Source organism: Zootoca vivipara, chromosome 12, assembly GCF_963506605.1.
Source record: "Zootoca vivipara chromosome 12, rZooViv1.1, whole genome shotgun sequence".
Taxonomy (NCBI): domain Eukaryota; kingdom Metazoa; phylum Chordata; class Lepidosauria; order Squamata; family Lacertidae; genus Zootoca; species Zootoca vivipara.
In genome coordinates, this window is record NC_083287.1 from 58,529,395 (window position 1) to 58,550,266 (window position 20,872).

Below are 20,872 nucleotides of genomic sequence, written 5' to 3' on the forward strand. Positions count from 1 at the left end.
TCCAGCAGGAATGTCTATCATTTGCTGGTTCAGGGTGCAGGATTTTGATCCTCTGCTGGATTGGTTCCCGCGGGAGGGAATCCGTGCCATTGATTCCTGCCCAAATGTATCTTTTCCCTGCAGATTTTCCCTGTTATTATATAAGCCCCAGTTTTCCCCATTCCTGTGTTCTGGCTCTTACCTGTTCTTTGAAGAAAAGAGATGTTGTACCAGATCCTCGCCTCCAGCTTCTTATCTGCACCGGGCTGAAATCACTGAATACCCACTACACAACAGTTGGTATAAGCCTCTTTCCGGTCAATCCCCAGCACTCTCTCAAAATTCAAAATATATTTTTACTTTTATTTATTTCATGAAATGTATACCTTGCCGATTGTAAAAAACAACAACAATCTCAAGGTGATTTACAAAAAGATAAATCAAGAAAATCAAGAAAAATCTGCAGGCATACTTTAAAAGGTAAAGGAACCCCTGACCATTAGGTCCAGTCGTGACCGACTCTGGGGTTGCGCGCTCATCTCGCATTATTGGCCGAGGGAGCCGGCGTATAGCTTCCAGGTCATGTGGCCAGCATGACAAAGCCGCTTCTGGCAAACCAGAGCAGCACATGGAAACGCCGTTTACCTTCCCGCTGTAGCAGTTCCTATTTATCTACTTGCATTTTGACGTGCTTTCGAACTGCTAGGTTGGCAGGAGCTGGGACCAAGCAACGGGAGCTCACCCCGTCACAGGGATTCGAAACGCCGACCTTCTGATCGGCAAGCCCTAGGCTCAGTGGTTTAACCCACAGCGCCACCTGGGTCCCTGCAGGCATACTTTAGAACGTACAAAAAGCTAAAATACTGAAAGGCATTAAAATTCATACCCACTTTCTAAGCATCTGGAAAAGTGCTCCCTGGTCCACAAGGTTGGCAGGGCCTGCATAAGCACAGGGATTTCTCCCTTGTCCCACAGAATATTCTCTCCCTCTCCTCTCCCTTCATGCAATAACTAGCCTGAAGCTTGCCAGTGATATTTGGCTGAATTTTCCCCCAGAAACTCCTCAGGTAAATACAAAAACTGGATACACAATAGAATAAACCACCCAGAATCGCAACTCAACTCAAAAGATTCTCAAAACTGCCTCTTGGTAGAGGCTTGGTGAGAATCTCAGTTGTCACGTCTTTGGTTTTATAGTACATGTCACAGTGGCCGGAGTGGACTACTTCAGAGTAACGACGCTACGCAGCTCTGCATTTTATTCTTTTATTGGTGCTGCGTATTTACAGTGCTCAAGTCATTGCTATTTACACGGAGCGATGTTGTCAGTCGGTTTCAGAACCTCCTAATGGCTTTTGGCGCGTCTTTCTCCAACACAAAAGCTTTGGCAGACCCATCCTCTTGCCCCTCCTCTTCCTGCGTAATTCTGGAGTTGGGGGGATGGGTCTTCCCCCCTTACTTGCCCCTTCCTGTCCCACCTGGGACCCTGGCTCCTCTACCTTGCCTGAGCCTCGGACACGACTTCCTGCTTCCCCACTGGAATCGGAACTCTCCCTGCTTTCCCCTTTGCTCGGGGACGGGCTTGAACTCAGGAGGGGAGGGACTTCGCGATATCCCCTGTCCCTCACATCCACCCCCCTCCCAAGCTCTCCTTCACCCCTCCCCAGGCCCCCCCCATGTGTCGGTGACGACTGGAAGCCTAAAAACTCGGTGCTCTCCGAGCCCGTTGGTGTGAACACCTCCCCCCAGTCCTGCGAGCCCCCCCCTTCCGCCTGGGAGGACGGGAATCCCAAAAAGTCCGTGGCGTCAGAGCTGGTGGGGGTAAAAATGTTTTGCCAATCTGCTCCTTCCTCTGACTGGGTGGATCTTGGCGACACCCATACCTCATCCTCTGGTTCCTCAAACTCCGCTTCCCAGCGCCATGGTGAGCTGTTCTCCCGTGCCTCCTCCTCCTCCCCCTCCCTTTCCATGTGCCAGGGCTTGGGTCTGTGGGGAAAGAGGGCGTGAAATTCTTCCACCAAGAATTCCTCCTGTATCTGAGTGGCGGGAACCCATTCATTCTGGGACGGTGGAGCATCCTCCCATGCCATGAGGTACTCCAGGCCCCCCACCCCCCACCTTGAATCCAGGATGGCCGTGGCCTCATTGAGTTGCTCCCTGCTTTCCCTCTCCCCCCCTCCCTCGGGGGTTTGTTCGCTGTCTCTGAGCCTGCTGCTTTCCCTGTACGGCGACAGCAGCGATCTATGAAACACTGGATGCACCCTCATGTCCTCTGGCAGTGCCAGCCTGTATGCCACCGGGTTGACCTGTTGCGTGACCGTGAAGGGGCCCAGCCATTTGGGTGCCAGCTTTTTGCACCTCCCTCTGGTGGGAAGGCCCTCCGAGGACAACCACACCTTGTCCCCCACCCTGATGACCTCCCCTTGTCGCCTGTGGCGATCTGCCCCCTTTTTGTACGCTTCCTTGGCCCTCTCCAAGTGTTCTCTGAGCTGCTGGTGCACCGTCTCCAGTTCCTCTGCCCAATCCTCAGCCTGTGGGCCCTCCTCCTCCTCCTCCCTCTCCCTCTCTGGGAAAGATCTGAGGTCGCGCCCGTAATTGGCCTTAAAGGGCGACACCCCTGTGGAGACGTGCACTGCATTGTTGTAGGCAAATTCTGCTAGTGGCAAGCGATCCACCCAGTCCGTTTGCCGCTGGCTGACGTAGCATCTCAGGTACTGCTGCAGAATGGCGTTGACCCTCTCCGCTTGTCCGTTGGTCTGCGGGTGTCTAGCCGTCGACAAGCTGACCTCCACCTGCAGGAGGTTCATGAGCCGCCGCCAGAACCTGGAAACAAATTGGCGGCCACGATCCGAAATAACCCTTAAAGGTAATCCATGCAGTCTGAAAATGTGATCAACAAACAGTTTGGCTGTCTCTTCTGCCGAGACTGCCCTGGCACACGGTATAAAGTGACACATTTTGGACATGAGGTCCACCACCACCAACACTGCAGTCTTACCCCTGGACGAAGGCAGATCTGTGATGAAGTCCATGGACACCACTTCCCACGGCCTGTGTGGTGTGGCTAAGGGCTCCAGCAACCCTGGTGGCGCTGCTCTGACCACCTTCGCCCGCTGGCAGGTGGTACAGCCCCTTACATAGTCTCGAACATCTTCCCTCACCCCTGGCCACCAGAAGTGTCTCATGACTAGGTGAGTGGTCTTGTCCCTTCCAAAATGCCCCGCTGTAGGGTTGTCGTGCATCTGCTTGAGGACCGTACGTCGAAGCTGGGTGGTGGGTAGGTACAGCGCACCCTTGTAGAAAAGCAGCCCTCTGCGTTCTGCAAAGTCTTTTGCCTGCTCCCTCCCCCCTCTCAGTTCTCTGAAGATGCGGTTGGCAAATTCATCCGCTGCCGTCAGTGCTGTGAGTTCTGCCTCGCTCACCACTGCTGCTCCGCAGGACCATGCCGACGGGGGGAAAATGTGCCTTGGGGCTGGTGGCGCCTCCTCCTCCATGTACTCTGGCTTGCGGGAGAGGGCATCCGCCCTGACATTCTGCTCTCCTGGGATGTAGTGTATGGAGAAGTTGAAGTTCGAGAAGAACTCCGCCCACCGTATCTGCCGCTGGTTGAGCACCCTGGCAGTTCTCCAGAACTCCAGGTTCTTGTGGTCTGTGCACACCTGGATGGGGTGCTTGGCGCCCACCAGGAAGTGTCTCCAGTGCTGGAACGCCGCGTGGATCGCAAGAAGTTCCCGATCAAAAACTGTGTAGTTTCGCTCGGGCTGGGTCAACTTCCTGGAGAAGAAGGCACAGGGTCTCCACTCTCTGTTGGCGTCCAGTTGCAACAAAATGGCGCCCACAGCCTTATCAGAAGCATCTGTTTCAATGCGTAGGGGCGCGTCCTGAACCACGTGGAACAGGTTCTGGTCTGAGGCGAACACCCTCTTGAGGCTTTCGAACGCTGCTTGCGCCTCTGGTGTCCACCTGAACTTCTGCTTGCCTCTCAGGCAGTCAGTGATGGGAGCCGTAACTCGAGAGAAGTTCTTGATGAACTTCCTGTAGAAGTTGGCAAAGCCTAGTAGGCGTTGGGCATCTTTGCGCGTCCTGGGGCTGTGCCAGTCCAGGATGGTCTGCACCTTGTCCTTGTCCATTGCCAGCCCCTTGTCTGACAGCTTGTAGCCCAGGAAGTCCACCTCCTTGGTGTGAAACTTGCACTTCTCCAGCTTCACATACAGGTGGTTCTCCTTCAGGCGCTGTAACACCTCCCTGACGTCCTTCACGTGCTGCACTGGGTCGTTGGAGTAAATAAGGATGTCATCCAGAAAGACCAAGCATTTCCTGAAGAGTAGGGACCCCAGGACGTGGTGCATGAAGGCCTGGAAGCATGCTGAGCCCCCTTGCAACCCGAAGGGCATCACCAGATATTCAAAAGAGCCCAGAGGCGTGAACATCGTGGTTTTCCACTCATCGCCTTCCCGGATCCTGATCAAGTTGTACGCCCCCCTCAGGTCTAGCTTGGTGAAAATCTTGCCTCTGCGTGCCGCTGTCAGGAGATCATCCACTCTGGGCATGGGGAAAGCCACTGGCTCTGTCACCGAATTCAGCCGTCTAAAATCCACCACAAGACGGCGCTGTTGCGTGTCTTTCTTGTCCACCCAGAAGACCGGGCTGCCCCCTGCTGCCTTGCTTTCTCTGATGAACCCCCGCTTGAGGTTCTTGTCGATAAAAGCGCGCAGATCCTCCAGTTCCTGGTCTGACATGGCGTACAGCTTGGCTGGGGGTATAGTTGCCCCAGGCACCAGGTTGATCTGGCAGTCAAAAGGCCTGTGTGGGGGCAGGTGGTCGGACTCCGCTTCACTGAAGACCTCCTGCAGGTCCCAGTATGGTTTGGGTATCGCCTCACCCCCTTTGACGTGCATGGTGGCCACCGTGGCTATCGGAGGCCCCTCCCCTGGTTGGTGCTGCATGCAATGTTCCAGGCAAAAGTCCGATCCAAAAGTGATGCATCTCTGATGCCAACTTATGGAGGGGTCGTGGCGCGCCAGCCAGCTCATGCCCAAAACGATTGGGGGGTCTGAGATGGTGGTGACGTTGAATGCCAGTGTCTCTGAGTGCCTTCCAACCGTCATTCTCATGGGGGGGGTTTGATGAGTGATGGCCCCTCCCAGCAGCTCTCTGCCGTCAATGGTTGCCACGTGCAGAGGAAAATCCAGCTGCAGAAGCTGGATCTGGTGCTCTTCTGCAAAGTTTCTCGAGAAGAAGTTGGCTGAGGCACCACTGTCAATTAGGGCGAGGACCGTCAATGGATAGCCATTTGGGAGCGTGAGCGTCACTTCTAGAACCACTCCTGCTCTGGGAGGGGTGGGCTGGCTCTGCTCCTCTCTGTGCGGGTGGGTGGGCTGGGGCTGTTGTCTGCTGACTGTGCCTGGCTGCCGCCCCTTGTCTCCTGCAGCCAGGCTTTCCCGTTTCCCTGCTGTGGTGCTGCGTCAGTGGGGGAGGGCACAACCGTTCCCGCCTTTCCTTGCCACTCCCTGCGATGTGGGCAGTCTCTGACGAGATGCTGGGGGGAGTTGCAGAGAAAGCAATTCCCACCCCTTCCCTCCTTGCGTCTTGGCGCCGCTGGGGTTTGAAAAGCCCGCGCGCGCGCGCTATCAATCTGCATGGGTTCCTGGTCCTGACTGGCCCCAGGCGTGGCTTGAAAGGGTTGTTGAGGGAGTGGCTTCTCCTGCGACCGTGGGAACCAAGCCCGCTTTGCGCGCGTTGCTTGCTTGTCGCTCCATCTGGATTCCTGCCTCACCCCCACCGCCAGAGCCGCTTTGCTCAGTTGATCCATATTACTGGGCTTTGGACCTCTCGAGAGCTCATCCTTCACCTCCTCATGCAACCCCAAGTAAAACGCCGCTTGCATTGGGGCAGACTCCAGATCCCACCCCAATCTGTGCACCAGCATGGTGAATTTCGCCCAATACGCGCGAACTGTCATATTTCCTTGGCGTAAATTATGAAGTTCCTCCTTAGTCTGGTCCATATGACTATCGGACGAATACATCGTTTTCAAACCTTCTAGAAATAGTTTGACATTCTTCATGCAAGGATTCCTTGTTGCAATTAACGGTCTTAGCCACTCCCTGGCCGCCCCTGTAAGGTGCTCCACAATAAACGCTACTCTGTGCTCATCATCAGGGAACTCATCGTGGTGCAGCTCAAGAGCATACACAATCTCAGTCTCAAAGCCCTGAAACTCCTTCGGGTCTCCATTGAACTTGCTTACTAGGGTCCCGGCTCTCCTTCCTGGCAGCACTTGGACTTGGGGTGCCCCTCCCGCCTTGTTTTTCTCTGCATCCAGCTTGTTTTGGAGGTCTACCGCCACCGCCCTTAAATGCTGCTCTTTTTCCTGGAGCTCTCTCACCTGTTCCGCAAGTTGTAGCCGGTCGTCCTGGACCTTCTTAGTCTCCTCTTTAGCTGCCTTCAATTCTCCCTGCGCCTGCAGCGACAGCTGTTGCAGTTCTAGCTGGGCTTGCTCAGCGATCTGCCGCCACTTCTCCGCCTCTGACACGCTCATCCCGGCAACTCCAAAGTAGCCCAAAAATGATTAGGAGGTTGCTGTCACAGTGGCCGGAGTGGACTACTTCAGAGTAACGACGCTACGCAGCTCTGCATTTTATTCTTTTATTGGTGCTGCGTATTTACAGTGCTCAAGTCATTGCTATTTACACGGAGCGATGTTGTCAGTCGGTTTCAGAACCTCCTAATGGCTTTTGGCGCGTCTTTCTCCAACACAAAAGCTTTGGCAGACCCATCCTCTTGCCCCTCCTCTTCCTGCGTAATTCTGGAGTTGGGGGGATGGGTCTTCCCCCCTTACTTGCCCCTTCCTGTCCCACCTGGGACCCTGGCTCCTCTACCTTGCCTGAGCCTCGGACACGACTTCCTGCTTCCCCACTGGAATCGGAACTCTCCCTGCTTTCCCCTTTGCTCGGGGACGGGCTTGAACTCAGGAGGGGAGGGACTTCGCGATATCCCCTGTCCCTCACAGTACAGTAATAGAATTGTTCTATCCTGCCTTCATCACAGGACACCTAGAGTCCTGCATCCAGTTCGGGGCACTGCAGTTTGAGAAGATATGGACAATCTAGAACATGCACAGAGAGTGACCAAGGTGATCAAGAGTCCGGAAACCAAGCCTTATGGGGCACAGTTGAGGGATCTGGATATGCTTGGCCTACAAAAGAGAAGGCTGAGAAGAGATATGATGTCCATCTTCAAATATCTAATAGGTTGTCACATGGAACATGGAGAAAGCCTGTTTTCTCTTGCGCTGGATGGTAGGACACAAACTAATGGATTCAAGTTACAAGAAAAGAGACGAATGCTAAATATCAGGAAGGTAAGATGTATTCAGCTATGTAAGGGACTCCATCAGAAGGTGGTGGATTCTCCTTCCTATGAGTTTTTAAAGCAGAGGTTGAATACCTATCTGTCATAGAGGAGATTCCAGCATTCAAGAGGGAGGGGACTAGATTACCCGCAGAGTCTCTTCAATTCTGCAATCCTATGATCCTGTAACACTTTGATTATCTCCACTATGAGTTCTTTGATGGAACATTAGATTGGCATGATGACTGGGAGGAGAGGAACCCAGAATGATGGGGTGCAAACTCCGATATAGACTTTTGAAATTCCCACCCTCCAGTTCAAGAGCACCCCCCATCATACATACATAACAGAAGGAGCGGTCTACAGCAGAAATCTGAGTGTGTTGTTTTTCTCCTGTCTGCCAGGATACCTGATAATGAATCACTGATTGCATTACCTGGGCCTTTTGGCCACTCTTTTGTGATGGTAACTGCTTAGAATCATAGAATCATTGAGTTGGAAGAGACCACAAAGGCCATCCAGTCCAACCCCCTGCCAAGCAGGAAACACCATCAAAGCATTCTTGACATATGTCTTTCAAGCCTCTGCTTAAAGACCTCCAAAGAAGGAGACTCCACCACACTCCTTGGTAGCAAATTCCACTGCCGAACAGCTCTTACTGTCAGGAAGTTCTTCCTAATGTTTAGGTGGAATCTTCTTTCTTGTAGTTTGAATCCATTGCTCCGTGTCCGCTTCTCTGGAGCAGCAGAAAACCACCTTTCTCCCTCCTCTATATGGCATCCTCTTATATATTTGAAGATGGCTATCATATCACCCCATAACCTTCTCTTCTCCAGGCTAAACATACCCAGCTCCCTTTCCAGGCCTTTGACCATTTTGGTTGCCCTCTTCTGGACACGTTCCAGCTTGTCAGTATCCTTCTTGAAGTGTGGTGCCCAGAACTGGACACAGTACTCCAGGGGAGGTCTGACCAGAGCAGAATACAGTGGTACTATTACTTCCCTTGATCTAGACCCACTGGGATGACCCTCCTCCTCTCCTAGGAAGGAGACTCCTGCTTCTTGCAGAGCCTTTTCCCTCCCCCTCCCGTTCCTGGCCAAGGGAGGGAGCAGCTCAGAGTCCCCCCCCCCCACAAATGAAGCCTCTCTGGCTGTGCGCGATGCCCGGGGCTCCTCCAGGACGCCTGCTTTCCAGGGGAAGGGGGGCGGGGTGAGCTTGCTTGCTCCGCTCGGCTTTGCAAGGGTTAAAAGGAGCTGAGCCGGATTATTAGAGGGGGAAGGAATAAAGGCAGGTTTCCCAGAGTCCGGAGCAAAGCACCTCCTTCCGAAGTCCCTTGCTACCCGGGGGAGGAATGTGCATATTTTGTCTTCCTTCTGTGCAAGCGCTGGGATCTGGTGAGTCTCCTCTCTCATCCCCCTTCGGGTACATTGGGGAGAAGGGGGGGGGGTCCCAGGGCTACAGGGGAAGGGTGCCTGTTCAGAAATCAGGGAGCAGAGGTTTCTCCCCCTTCCTGAAAAAGGAAAGCCAGGGAGGGGGCGAGTTTGCAAGAAGTCTGCAGTTCTGTTCTTGCTTCGGATCCTTGCGCTGCTTGTGGTTCTTTGGCTCAGGAAAAAAAGGCGTGCAAATTAATCTCACATTTATGCCTGAATGTATCCTTTCGACTTGACAGCTCAGGGAAGATACCTAGCTTTATAAATTCATAGAAAATCCATACTTTAACCGACTCTCCTCATTCCAGCGCCATTTGAACCCTTAAAGAAAGGTGAATCTGGACTCCACCTCCCTCCATGAACTAAGAAGCAGGAAGTCACGTAGGCAGCAGGAACATCCATGGCAGCCCACCCAGGGAGTGACCAGGGGGGCAACAAGAGACATCGGCAGAGGCGCCTGAGCAAGTCAGGTGTTTGTTCTGAAAGCCCATCTCAAGTCCTGAGGGCAAGGAGATAGCAAGAGTTTTCTTGTTCTTTCGGTGATGGGGACTTAAGAGGCGTTGGGAAAGGTGTCTGATAGTGACCTAATGTTGAACTTGTGTCACCCTTGTATAGCCCTCCCCATTTGTGACACGCTAGTGATGTAGTGATGATGTATCAGTGATGCCCCTCGAAGTGCATTGTGGGGGAAAGAGGGAAGGTTTCAAAGAAGAGGTCACCCCATGCTTGGGGTTCTTACTCCTGGGGGGACCTGTTGCGCAACAATAAAGATCATGGTCTACTGTTGTTTTGCTCCAAATGACTTGGCTGGAACGTCCTTCTTTTACTGACCGCATGGACCTGTGAGGGACTTGCACCTCGACAAGCTGGACTGTTGAGTAGCCTCTCACCCTGGAATTTTTCCCCCTTAACAGCAGCAAATAAATAAGGACTGTTGGAAGATAGAGGGCAGGAAAAAAAGAAAGTGCTCCTTCATGCGGTGCAGTTAAACCTACGGAACTCCCTCCCACAAGAGGCAGGGATGGCCACCAAGCTAGGGGGCTTTAAAAGCAGGAGGAGCTCTTTAAAGCTTTTTAGAAGTGCTTAGCCAGGATGCTAGAGAGAGAGGGGGAGCCATGTTGCAGTGCTCCGTGTGTGTTTATATGTAAATAAAAGTAATTAGCCAAAATGCTGTGCTGCTGGTGTCAGTGTGCTGATGTCAGTTCGCATCAGTCGCTGCAATGTTCGGGCTGGAGAAAGCTTTTGAAGCTCCCGAATGATCTACCAGGAGGGAAAGAACATGCCAGCCGGGTATGTGTCTCTACCAGGGTCCTACTCAAGAGTAAGCGATCCTAACAACAAATGCTCTGATCCTGCTTTGCAAACACGGTGCAGATGGGCCGTGGGTCTCTGTGTGTTGTCTTTTCCATTTCAATATGGAATAACTTTTATTGGGTTTTATAAGCAAGGATCATAGGAGTAATAAATGATAAAAATAAATAGAGAAGAGTCCTTTTGTGTCATCTGTGGATCAGAAAAATCTATATATATATATAAATGTTCCCACTGTGTGCGCGGATGTAACAGCCTTGCACCGTAACCGCTGAACCGAATTGCATCAAATTAGGACAAAGTGTACCTTGCCCATCAGGGAGGGATCTGGCATAATTTCCCCCCCAAAAAAGCACACCTTTCATACCTAAAATAATGATTAAACACAAAAAAAGTGGCGCGCAAATTATACATCACCAGCAGAAGCTCTGAAGACTCCAGCAGCACTGAAGACTCCAGCAGCATCCAATAGACAGGCTGATCGTGCACTGTCACCAGCAAAAGCTCTGAAGGACGGCACCAAATAATGATGTCATGATGTTATGAACACCTCGGTTTATGAATTTTCGGTTTACGAATGCCGCGGACCCATCTGGAACGGATTAATTCACTTTCCATTACTTTCAATGGGAAAGTTCGCTTCAGTTTATGAACGCTTCAGTTTATGAACAGACTTCCGGAACCAATTGTGTTCATAAACCGAGGTACCACTGTAAACCACTACCCTCACAGAGTGAAGCTCCGAGCCGGCAGCGGAGGAGCGGTGGATTTTTTTTTTAACAAAAAGGAATTGAAGACATTGGACACCGTAACAGAAAAAAATGTAAGGGAAAAATTTTTTAATTGAAAGAAATTGTGGGGGAGGGAGATAATGGTCCTGAAGGTAGGAGTCTACCAAGTGCTGAAAATGATCACCCAAATGTCAAGCTCCGTTCGTAAGTAGAAACATTCGTAAGTAGAGTTATTCGTAAGTAGAAGTACCACTGTATTTTTCTATTTTTTTAATTCCACTTTTATTTTCTCTAAAAAAGGTCAACAACTCTGGGAAAAAATTTGGGGGGGGGGGGGGCGGGGGGCGCCAGAAGGTGATCTCGCCTAGGGCGCAAAAAAACCCTAGCACCGGCCTTGCCGGTATGGTTCCCCTTTATCACACACACAGCCCAACAAGATAATGACAAAAATTTACCGTCAGCATAAAAATCAGTATGGCTAACCTGACCCAAAAGTACCCACCCACCCCACTCACACATGAAAACAAAGACCATCATTGCCAATTACAAATGAACAACCACACCCTTGGCCAACCCCAATCTCTCTCATCATCAAAAGAACACAAGTAAATAAAGGAGTACCAACACAAACAAAGCTGACATCAAGCCCTACATATATTAAGCAAAACAGAAACATCGTCACCTACTCTCATCCCCATCCACCCTCCCATCCCCTATCTACCTCGTTTTCCCTCTTTCTTCTTAGTGTCTTAACGAATGAAAATGATTTGCAAAAATGATACAAGTTAAAAAATGCGAGACACTGCACACACCTTTGTAATTCAAGAAATCTTTAATAATTTTTTTTTAAAAAAAGGAAGTGAGAGAGTAGTAATGGGGGATTTGAACGATTCTGATATTTGTTGGATTGCAAACTCAGCCAAGAGCATAAGATCGAACAGATTCCTCACTGGCCTTGCAGACTATTTCATTGTCCAGAAAGTGGGAGAAGCAACAAGAGGATCAGCCATTTTAGATCTGATCCTAACCAATAGTGATGACTTGGTTAGCTGGGTAGAAGTGGCAGAATCATTAGGTGGGAGTGACCATGCTCTTCTGGAGTTTATTATTCAGCAGAAAGGAGCAACCAAGCATACTAAGACTCAAATTCTAGACTTTAAAAAAGCTGACTTCAGAAAACTTAGGGAAACGCTGGGTGAGATCCCATGGACAGAAATACTAAAAGGGAAGGGAGTTCATGATGGTTAGGAGTTTGTTAAAAGGGAGATATTAAAAGCACAACTTCAGGCAATACCAATGAGACAGAAACATGGAAGGTGCCCAAAGAAGCCAGGGTGGCTATCTAAATAACTTTTAACTGAGTTAAGATTTAAAAGGGATATGTACCAAAAAATGGAAAAGGGGGGAAACCACCAGAGAGGAATTCAAACAAATAGCCAGCACGTGTAGAGACAAAGTCAGAAAAGCTAAAGCACTGAATGAACTCAGGCTTGCTAGAGAGATTAAAAGCAACAAAAATGTCTTTAATGGGCATGTCCATAGCAAAAGGAAGAACAAGGAAACAGTGGGGTCACTTAGAGGAGAAGATGGGGAAATGCAAACAGGGGATAGAGAAAGGGCAGAACTCCTCAACGCTTTCTTTGCCTCAGTCTTCTCCAAAAAAGAAAACAATGCCCGACCTGAAGACTATGGAGCAGATGATTCAGCAGGGGAAACACAGCCCAGATTAATTAAGGAGGTAGTACAAGAATACTTGGCTAGTTTAGATGTATTCAAGTCTCCAGGGCCAGATGAACTACATCCAAGAGTATTAAAAGAACTGGCAGAGGTGATTTCAGAACCACTGGCAATAATCTTTGAAAATTCCTGGAGAACAGGCGAAGTTCCAGCAGACTGGAGGAGGGCAAATGTTGTCCCTATTTTCAAAAAGGGGAAAAGAGAGGACCCAAACAATTACCGCCCAGTCAGCCTGACATCAATACCAGGAAAGATTCTAGAGCAGATCATTAAGCAAACGGTCTGTGAGCACCTAGAAAGGAACGCTGTGATCACTAAAAGTCAGCATGGGTGTCTGAAAAATAGGTCATGTCAGACTAATCTGATCTCATTTTTTGACAAAATTACAAGCCTGGTAGATGAAGGGAATGCTGTGTATATAGCCTATCTTGATTTCAGGAAGGCCTTTGACAAGGTGCCCCATGATATTCTTGTAAAGAAGCTGGTAAAATGCGGGCTAGACAATGCTACCATTCAGTGGATTTGTAACTGGCTGACTGACCGAACCCAAAGGGTGCTCATCAATGGCTCCTCCTCATCCTGGAGAGTAGTGACTAGTGGGGTGCCACAGGGTTCTGTCTTGGGCCCAGTCTTATTCAACATCTTTATCAATGACTTGGATGATGGGCTTGAGGGCATCCTGAGCAAGTTTACAGATGACGCTAAATTGGGAGCGGTGGCTAATACCCCAGAGGACAGGATCACACTTCAAAATGACCTTAACAGATTAGACAACTGGGCCAAAGCAAACAAGATGAATTTTAACAGGGAGAAATGTAAAGTACTACACTTGGGCAAAAAAAATGAAAGGCACAAATACAGGATGGGTGACACCTGGCTTGAGAGCAGTACATGTGAAAAGGATCTAGGAGTCTTGGTAGACCACAAACTTGACATGAGTCAACAGTGTGATGCAGCAGCTAAAAAAGCCAATGCAATTCTGGGCTGCATCAATAGGAGTATAGCATCTAGATCTAGGGAAGTAATAGTACCACTGTATTCTGCTCTGGTCAGACCTCACCTGGAGTACTGTGTCCAGTTCTGGGTACCACAGTTCAAGAAGGATACAGTACTGACAAGCTGGAAAGTGTCCAGAGGAGGGCAACCAAGATGGTCAAAGGCCTGGAAATGATGCCTTATGAGGAACGGCTTAGGGAGCTGGGTATGTTTAGCCTGGAGAAGAGAAGGTTAAGGGGTGATATGATAGCCATGTTCAAATATATCAAAGGATGTCATATAGAGGAGGGAGAAAGGTTGTTTTCTGCTGCTCCAGAGATGCGGACATGGAGCAATGGATTCAAACTACAAGAAGGAAGATTCCACCTAAACATTAGGAAGAACTCCCTGACAGTAAGAGCTGTTCAGCAGTGGAATTTGCTGCCAAGAAGCCATATGTCAAGAATGTTTTGATGGTGTTTCCTGCTTGGCAGGGGGTTGGACTGGATGGCCCTTGTGGTCTCTTCCAACTCTATGATTCTATGACACCATCGTGGACACACAAAGGACTGCAGAGATCAGCATTGATGGCTACCTCGTCAGGGTTGCCAAATCCCTCCTAACCGTCTCCCCAGATGTGACGTGGAAAAGGTATTCAACACCTCGCACAGCGACTTGCACCTTGAAGAAATATTGGGCACTGTGGGTCTTCTCCATTGCAATCCTCATCCACATACTGAAGCCTCCAAAAATTAAATTACAAATACACAGCCATTAATAGAGGGTTTCCTGAGTTCTTGGGTGGGCAGTGAGATTGGTGCTTACTGAAGCTCTTGCCCTATTCCAAGCACTACTATAGTTTCCCCCTTGTATGAATTCTTTGATGGGCTGTGAGATTGCCCCTCTTATTGAAACTTTTCCCACATTCCAAGCACTGATACGGTCTCTCTCCTGTATGAATTAGATTGTGGGAAATGAGACTTAACTTCTGGGTGAAGGTGTTCCCACATTCCAAGCATTGATATGGTTTCTCCCCTGTATGAATTGTTTGATGGAAAGTGAGATTTCTCTTACAACTGAAGCTGTTTCCACATTCCAAGCATTTAAATGGTTCCTCCCCACTATGAAGTCTTTGATGGGAATTGAGACTTTCTTTCCAGGTGAAGCTTTTTCCACATTCCATGCACTGATATGGTTCCTCCCCTGTATGAATTCTTTGGTGGGAATTGAGACTATCTTTCCGACTGAAGCTCTTTCCACATTCCAAGCACTGATATGGTTTTTCTCCAGTATGAATTCTTTGATGGGGTGTGAGGTGGCAGCTCTTACGGAAGCTCTTTCCACATTCCAAACACTGATATGGTTTCTCTCTTGTATGAATTATTTGATGGGAAATGAGATTTTTCTTCTGGTTGAAGCTCTTTCCACATTCCAAACACTGATACGGTTTATCCCCTGTATGATTTCTTAGATGGGAAGTGAGACTTTCCCTCCGAATGAATCTCTTTCCACATTCCAAGCACTGGTATGGATTTTCCCCAGTATGAATTCTTTGATGGCAAGTGAGATTTTTCTTATGGGTGAATCTCTTTCCACATTCCAAGCACTGATATGCTTTCTCCCCTGTATGAATTATTTGATGGGAGGTAAGATTGGAGTTCCGGCTGAAGCTCCTTCCACATTCCAAGCACTGATATGGTTTCTGTCCAATGGGATTTCTTTGATGGGAAGAGGAATGGGAGCTCTGACTGAAACTCTCTCCACACTCCAAATATTGATATGGTTTTTTCACTGTGTGGATTTTGTCCTGTTCTCTCTTGTTCCTAATTTCCAATTCATCACCACCTGTAATGAAGAAACAAATTAGGGACTTCCGGTTTGGGCACGCTAGAGAGCGGGTGGGAAAAGTAGAGCTCCGTAATTACGGAGTCTATTCTTTACATTTTATTCTTAAGGAAAAGAAAGGTCGTCGGCAAAAGAAAGGGGGTTTAGCGCTCAACACACACCCTGTGGGTAAATGCCAGGATCTGTCCAGGTCTTCTTAGGCCGCTATGCCTGGGCAGGACGTCTGGAACACCTTCAGCATACACCCGGGAATCATGGACTCATAACTGGGCTTTATGAGCACCAACTCAGCAGTAAACAACAGAAGCATTTGTAGAGGTTTCAAAACATTCCTCATTTATTTCTATTAACTACTGCATATTTGTAGATCTGGCTTTGTGAGTGTTACAGCCTCTCACTTAGCCATCTTATCCCCAGCAGATATTCAGCTGCATACAGCACACGGCAGAGAGCAGAGTAAGGAATGTAAAACAACAAAGTAACAATTCCTAACTGTTCTCTCCCAACAGCAGGTATCACCAGATTTTCAGAACGGGAGGGGTGAAAATGCTCACACCCCCTCTAACAGCAAAGTGTGGGGCTTTGCTGAGAATGGGAAGAGCGGCGTAAGAAGGCAGAACTCCGTGCCAGCATCCGGTGGTGCCTGCACCCAGCGGTGGAAGGTACGGAAAGGAGCCGAACGCAGAACGCAAAGGTAATCAAGTTGCCTACCGACAGAGCACCCCAAAACCCACCTAGTGAGCGCCCAAGACTCCTTGATCCAGGAATAAGAAAAGCAACCGGTTTGGGAGCACAGAAGAAGAGAAAAGATCAAAGACTTAGAAGCAAACCGGAGAAGAAAGATCGAGGGACAGCTTGAAACATCGCGAAAAGAACCTGCTAAGTATTACTCTGTATCTTTTTTTCAAGCAAATTAACGAGGGTGAGAAGCCTGTCACATTGTAGCGCTGGAGAGAGACTTTTAAAAAAAATAGGAGAGACTTAAAAAGATCTCCCATAAGTTAAAATCTTAAAATAAAGGTATTTGGACTTTGAAAAGAGAGAGGAGGGGAGGCAAAGTTTGAAGGGTGAAAGCAGTTTAAAGACCTAGAAGACAGACGGTTTTAATATTGTGAAGAGGTGTTAATTTCATTCAATGAAAGGCTTTTCGATATGGGGGGAAATGGAGACCTAGATTGTGCCAAGTCACGGAGCTTCTCCTCTTCCGTCTTCTCTACGGAAATAGAGGTCTACCGTAAGAGTGGCTGGAGGTGAAAAATGGAACGTAGAAAGGTGTCTAAATGAGAAATAACCAATAGTGACACCTGGTGGATAGAAGAAACTCTCACATTGTAAATGTAAAATCAACAGGCATTGTGCTTAAAGGGTAGACAACATGTGTCAAGGCTGATACCACATTTTGAAAACTAAATCCCAATTTCAAAAGAGGAAAATAAGATAAGATACAATGCTCTGCTGGGGGGGGGGAAGGGAACTTCCAAAATTAAAAAGAGCAAATCAGGACGTGAAATAAAGTGTGAATGTTTTTTCCCCTTTTAGACAGTATAACGGACTTTGCAGAATAGATCTTGGCAAAATGACGTCAACAAGGAGTACGAAAGCGCAAGCAATGGCAGCAAGTACATCAGGAAACCAAGCAAAAAGATATTCGACGACTACAGAAAATGATGCACTAGCAGACATCAAAGAGCTAATAACTGAAATGAACAAGTCACTAAATGAAAAATTAGACTCAATTGAAGCCAAAATAGAACAAAACTCTAAAGTGATTTCAGAAATGTCGGGACAGATAAAGGAATTAAGTGGTAAAAACAAAGAGTTAGATAAGGCAACAAAGGAGGTGAATTTAAAAATAAATAAGCAAGACGACTCGATAAAGAAGATAATTTCTGAAAATAAAGAAATACAGAAAGTCCAAGGGGTAGAAGAAGATGAAAGACAAAGATTGAAACCGCAACAAGAAGAGTTGGCAGACCAGATAGCTATGCTCGATATGAAACAAAAATCCTTGGTTTTGCGTTTGAGGGGCGTGCCAGAGGTCCCAAACGAGCAGATTGATGAAAAGATAATAAAGGAATTAGCAGTGTGGCTGAAAGTAAAAGAAGATGAATTATGGCTGGATATTGATAAGGTTTATAGAATAAGGACAGATAGAAGGAGGAATGATAAGATGTCAGGTGACTGCATGATTAACATGAATTCGATGCTGTTGAAAGACAAAATTCTTCAGAGGAAGAAACAATCAGACCTCATAATTGAGGGGAGAACAGTATCCATCTTTAAAGAAATTCCAAAAAGACTGAGAATGAAAAGACAGAATTATAAAGTTCTAACAGATGCCCTGAGAAAAATGGGAATCTGGTATGTTTGGGAGTTCCCTGAAGGTATAACATTTACATTCAAAGGGAAAAAGAAGACAGTAAGATCGGCGGAAGAAGCAGAAAGATTCAGCAATAAAAATAAGAAAGACTTAAGGGGAGAGGAGGGGGAAAACAACGAGGAGGATCAAATTGAGGGACAGCTGGAGAGATTGAATTGAAATTATTGATTATATTGAATCTAATGAGCGATATTTATTATTAGTCGTCTTGGTGAAGTTCTATTAAGTGACATCTTTTTATAACTAATAGTCAATACTTGCCGCATAAAACTGTTTATTAAAGTCGAATTTGATCTTGAAAACTTCTCTAGACAAGAATAAATTAAACTGGAAGGGATTAAGTGGGTAGATTGATGTTTTGTTTAATACCTATCTCTGAGATTGTTTTGCTTTTTTTCCTGATAAGTGTTGTATAATTTTATAAATTTGCATAATATAATTTTATATCTGAGATAAAGTATAGAAAGGATTGATTTGCAAAGGGAAATTATTCTAATAAAGGAATGAATCTTAATATTATCTCCTGGAATATTAATGGGCTAAATAATAAAATTAAAAGGAACAAGATAGAGCATATATTTAAAAAAGGTACCTGGGACGTGATCCGTCTACAAGAAGCCCATGTTTCAAAAAAGCATGAAAGAGTGTTGAAAAAAAAAAGATTGGGTGAAGAATATGTCTCCTCAGACCGGAGAAAGAAAAGAGGAGTAGTAACTTATATTAAACATAATATTAAAGCAGAAAAATTGTTTCAGGATAAAGATGGGAGAGTGGTTGGAACGAAACTTTATCCGCCAAATAGAAATGTTATTGTGATAAATGTTTATGCACCAAATGGAAGTAAGATAAATTTCTTTAAAGAGTTAAATGAGCAGATAGGGGAGTATGTGAATGAAGAAGAAGTAATCCTCGTAGGGGATTTCAATGGAGTAGTGAGACCATAACTAGACAGATCAAAAGCTGGGAGAAAGAATAAGGGGAAGCTACCAGGTGTGTTTTTTAATATTGTGGATATTTTTGAATTAGTAGACTGTTGGAGATTGATGAATGAGAGGGAAAGGAAGTACACATATTATTCGGACTCAAAAAAATCAGCATCAAGAATAGATATTATGTGGTTATCAAAAAATTTAATCCCAAAATTAACAAAATGCGAAACAATGATAAAATCCCTGACAGATCATAATTTGGTGATGTTAAAATTAAAGGACAATTATAAGAAATCTACAAGATGGCGTATGGATGAAGGCATTTTAAATGATGAGAATTTCATTATAAAAATGAAGGAAGCATTAAATGAATTTTTTCAAATCAATAATACAGAAGATGTGTGTTTAGAAACAGTCTGGGATGCAAGCAAAGCGTTTATAAGAGGAATATACATCCAGCAGAAAAGCAAAATAAAAAAGAAAGAGAAAAGAATTTGAATTTAATTTAAAAATCCTAAAAATGAAAAAGCAGCATTACAAGTCAAAATCTGGCAAAATGAGTTATCTGCATTAATGAGTTATGAGATAGAAAAGAAAATCAAATGGGCTAAGCAGAGAACTTTCGAAGCTAGGGGAGAAATTGGGAAATTACTGGCATGGAGGTTAAGGAAAAACAAAGTGAAAAAATAATTACAAATATCAAGAATGGGGAGAAAAATTGGACAAAAAAAGAAGATATATTGAAATGTTTTGTGAAATATAGAAAATTATATACAGGAGAAAAAATAAAGGAAGAGAAAATAGAAGAGTATCTTAAAAGTTGTAAATTAACACAAATAAACAATGAAGAAAAGAAAAATTAAATAATCCAATTTCAATACAAGAGATTCACAAAATTATAGGTAATCTTAAAATAGGAAAATCCCCAGGGCCTGATGGCCTTACAAATTTACATTACAAAATATTTAAGATAGAATTAGGGGAGATGTATCAAAAATTAGTAAATAGAATAATGGAAAAGGGTGTTCTTCCAAAGACATGGCAAGAGGCGTATATTACGTTAACCCCCAAAGGAGATAAAAGCATTGATCAAGTAGAAATTTCAGACCTATTTCTTTATTAAATGCAGACTACAAAATTTTTGTTAGTATTTTGGCGAAGCGTGTGAAAGGGATTCTTAACAGAATTATAGGGATGAATCAACAGGGTTTTCTACCGGGAAGGAAGATGAGCAGGAATGTGAGTATATTGATAGATCTAATAGAATTTCTAGATTAGAACCCAGGCAAAAAAGCAGCATTTGTATTCCTCGATGCAGAGAAAGCGTTTGATAATGTAAATTGGAATTATATGAAAAAAAAATGATGGGGAAAATAGGAATTGAAGGGAAATTTTTTCAGGGAGTAAATGCCATATATAAGAAACAAGTAGCTAAGTTGATTGTTAATGGAGAATTATCGGATGAGTTCGAAGTGTCAAGGGGTACTCGTCAAGGGTGCCCGCTATCACCACTCCTGTTTGTGTTAAAGGCAATAAATGAAGATATTAATATTAAGGGAATTAAAGCGGGGGAATAGCATGTATAAAATTAAGGCTTTTGCCGATGATGTAGTAATAATGTTAGAGGACCCCTTAGAATCAATTATAAATCTTAAAATTATATTATAAAAATATGGAGAGGTAGCAAGATTGAAGATAAATATGAAGAAAACCAAAATAATAGTTATTGGAGGTTTGTTACATAGAGATACTGTACGTACTGAATTCTAAAACAGATATTATGATCCAACAGGGAGCCTTACTGAGAGAGTCCAGGATCCCACGATTCTCCTCCATGACTTCCTTATGCAGAGCTCTCTGGTCAGGATCCAGCAATGCCCATTCCTCGTCTGTGAAATAGAGCGCTACATCTTCAAAGCAAACTGAACCCTAAAATGAAAAAGTATGTTCCTCTTAGACAGCAGAAAGATTATCTACTTCACACTGCTCTGTTGTTTTCTGCCTGCCAATGGCTGTGTTGTTTTAATAGGTTTGTTTTCCTGCATATTTTAATTACATGTGAGATTATTTTAATGTATTTAATAGCGTCTTTTAATGATGGGTATTAATCTTTTGGAAAAGAGTGGAACTCCACATGGTGGTCTTCAGATCATTTGATCTGCGCAAGCCTTCCCGTTTGCCCCATGGAAGGCCTCCCTGTCC

General features: G+C 46.1%; 1 protein-coding gene across 1 annotated transcript in view; it reads right to left on the reverse strand.

The window, feature by feature from the left end:
- LOC118092271 (zinc finger protein 420-like) overlaps positions 1-20,872 on the reverse strand; it is a 38,410-nt gene that overhangs the window by 14,041 nt on the left and 3,497 nt on the right. The window contains exons 5-7 of the mRNA XM_060280474.1: positions 20,473-20,599; positions 14,647-15,361; positions 14,371-14,562 (exon numbers count right to left, since the gene is read on the reverse strand). Of these exons, the coding sequence (XP_060136457.1) occupies positions 14,371-14,562; positions 14,647-15,361; positions 20,473-20,599 (1,034 nt within the window). The remainder of the gene's footprint in view (positions 1-14,370; positions 14,563-14,646; positions 15,362-20,472; positions 20,600-20,872) is intronic.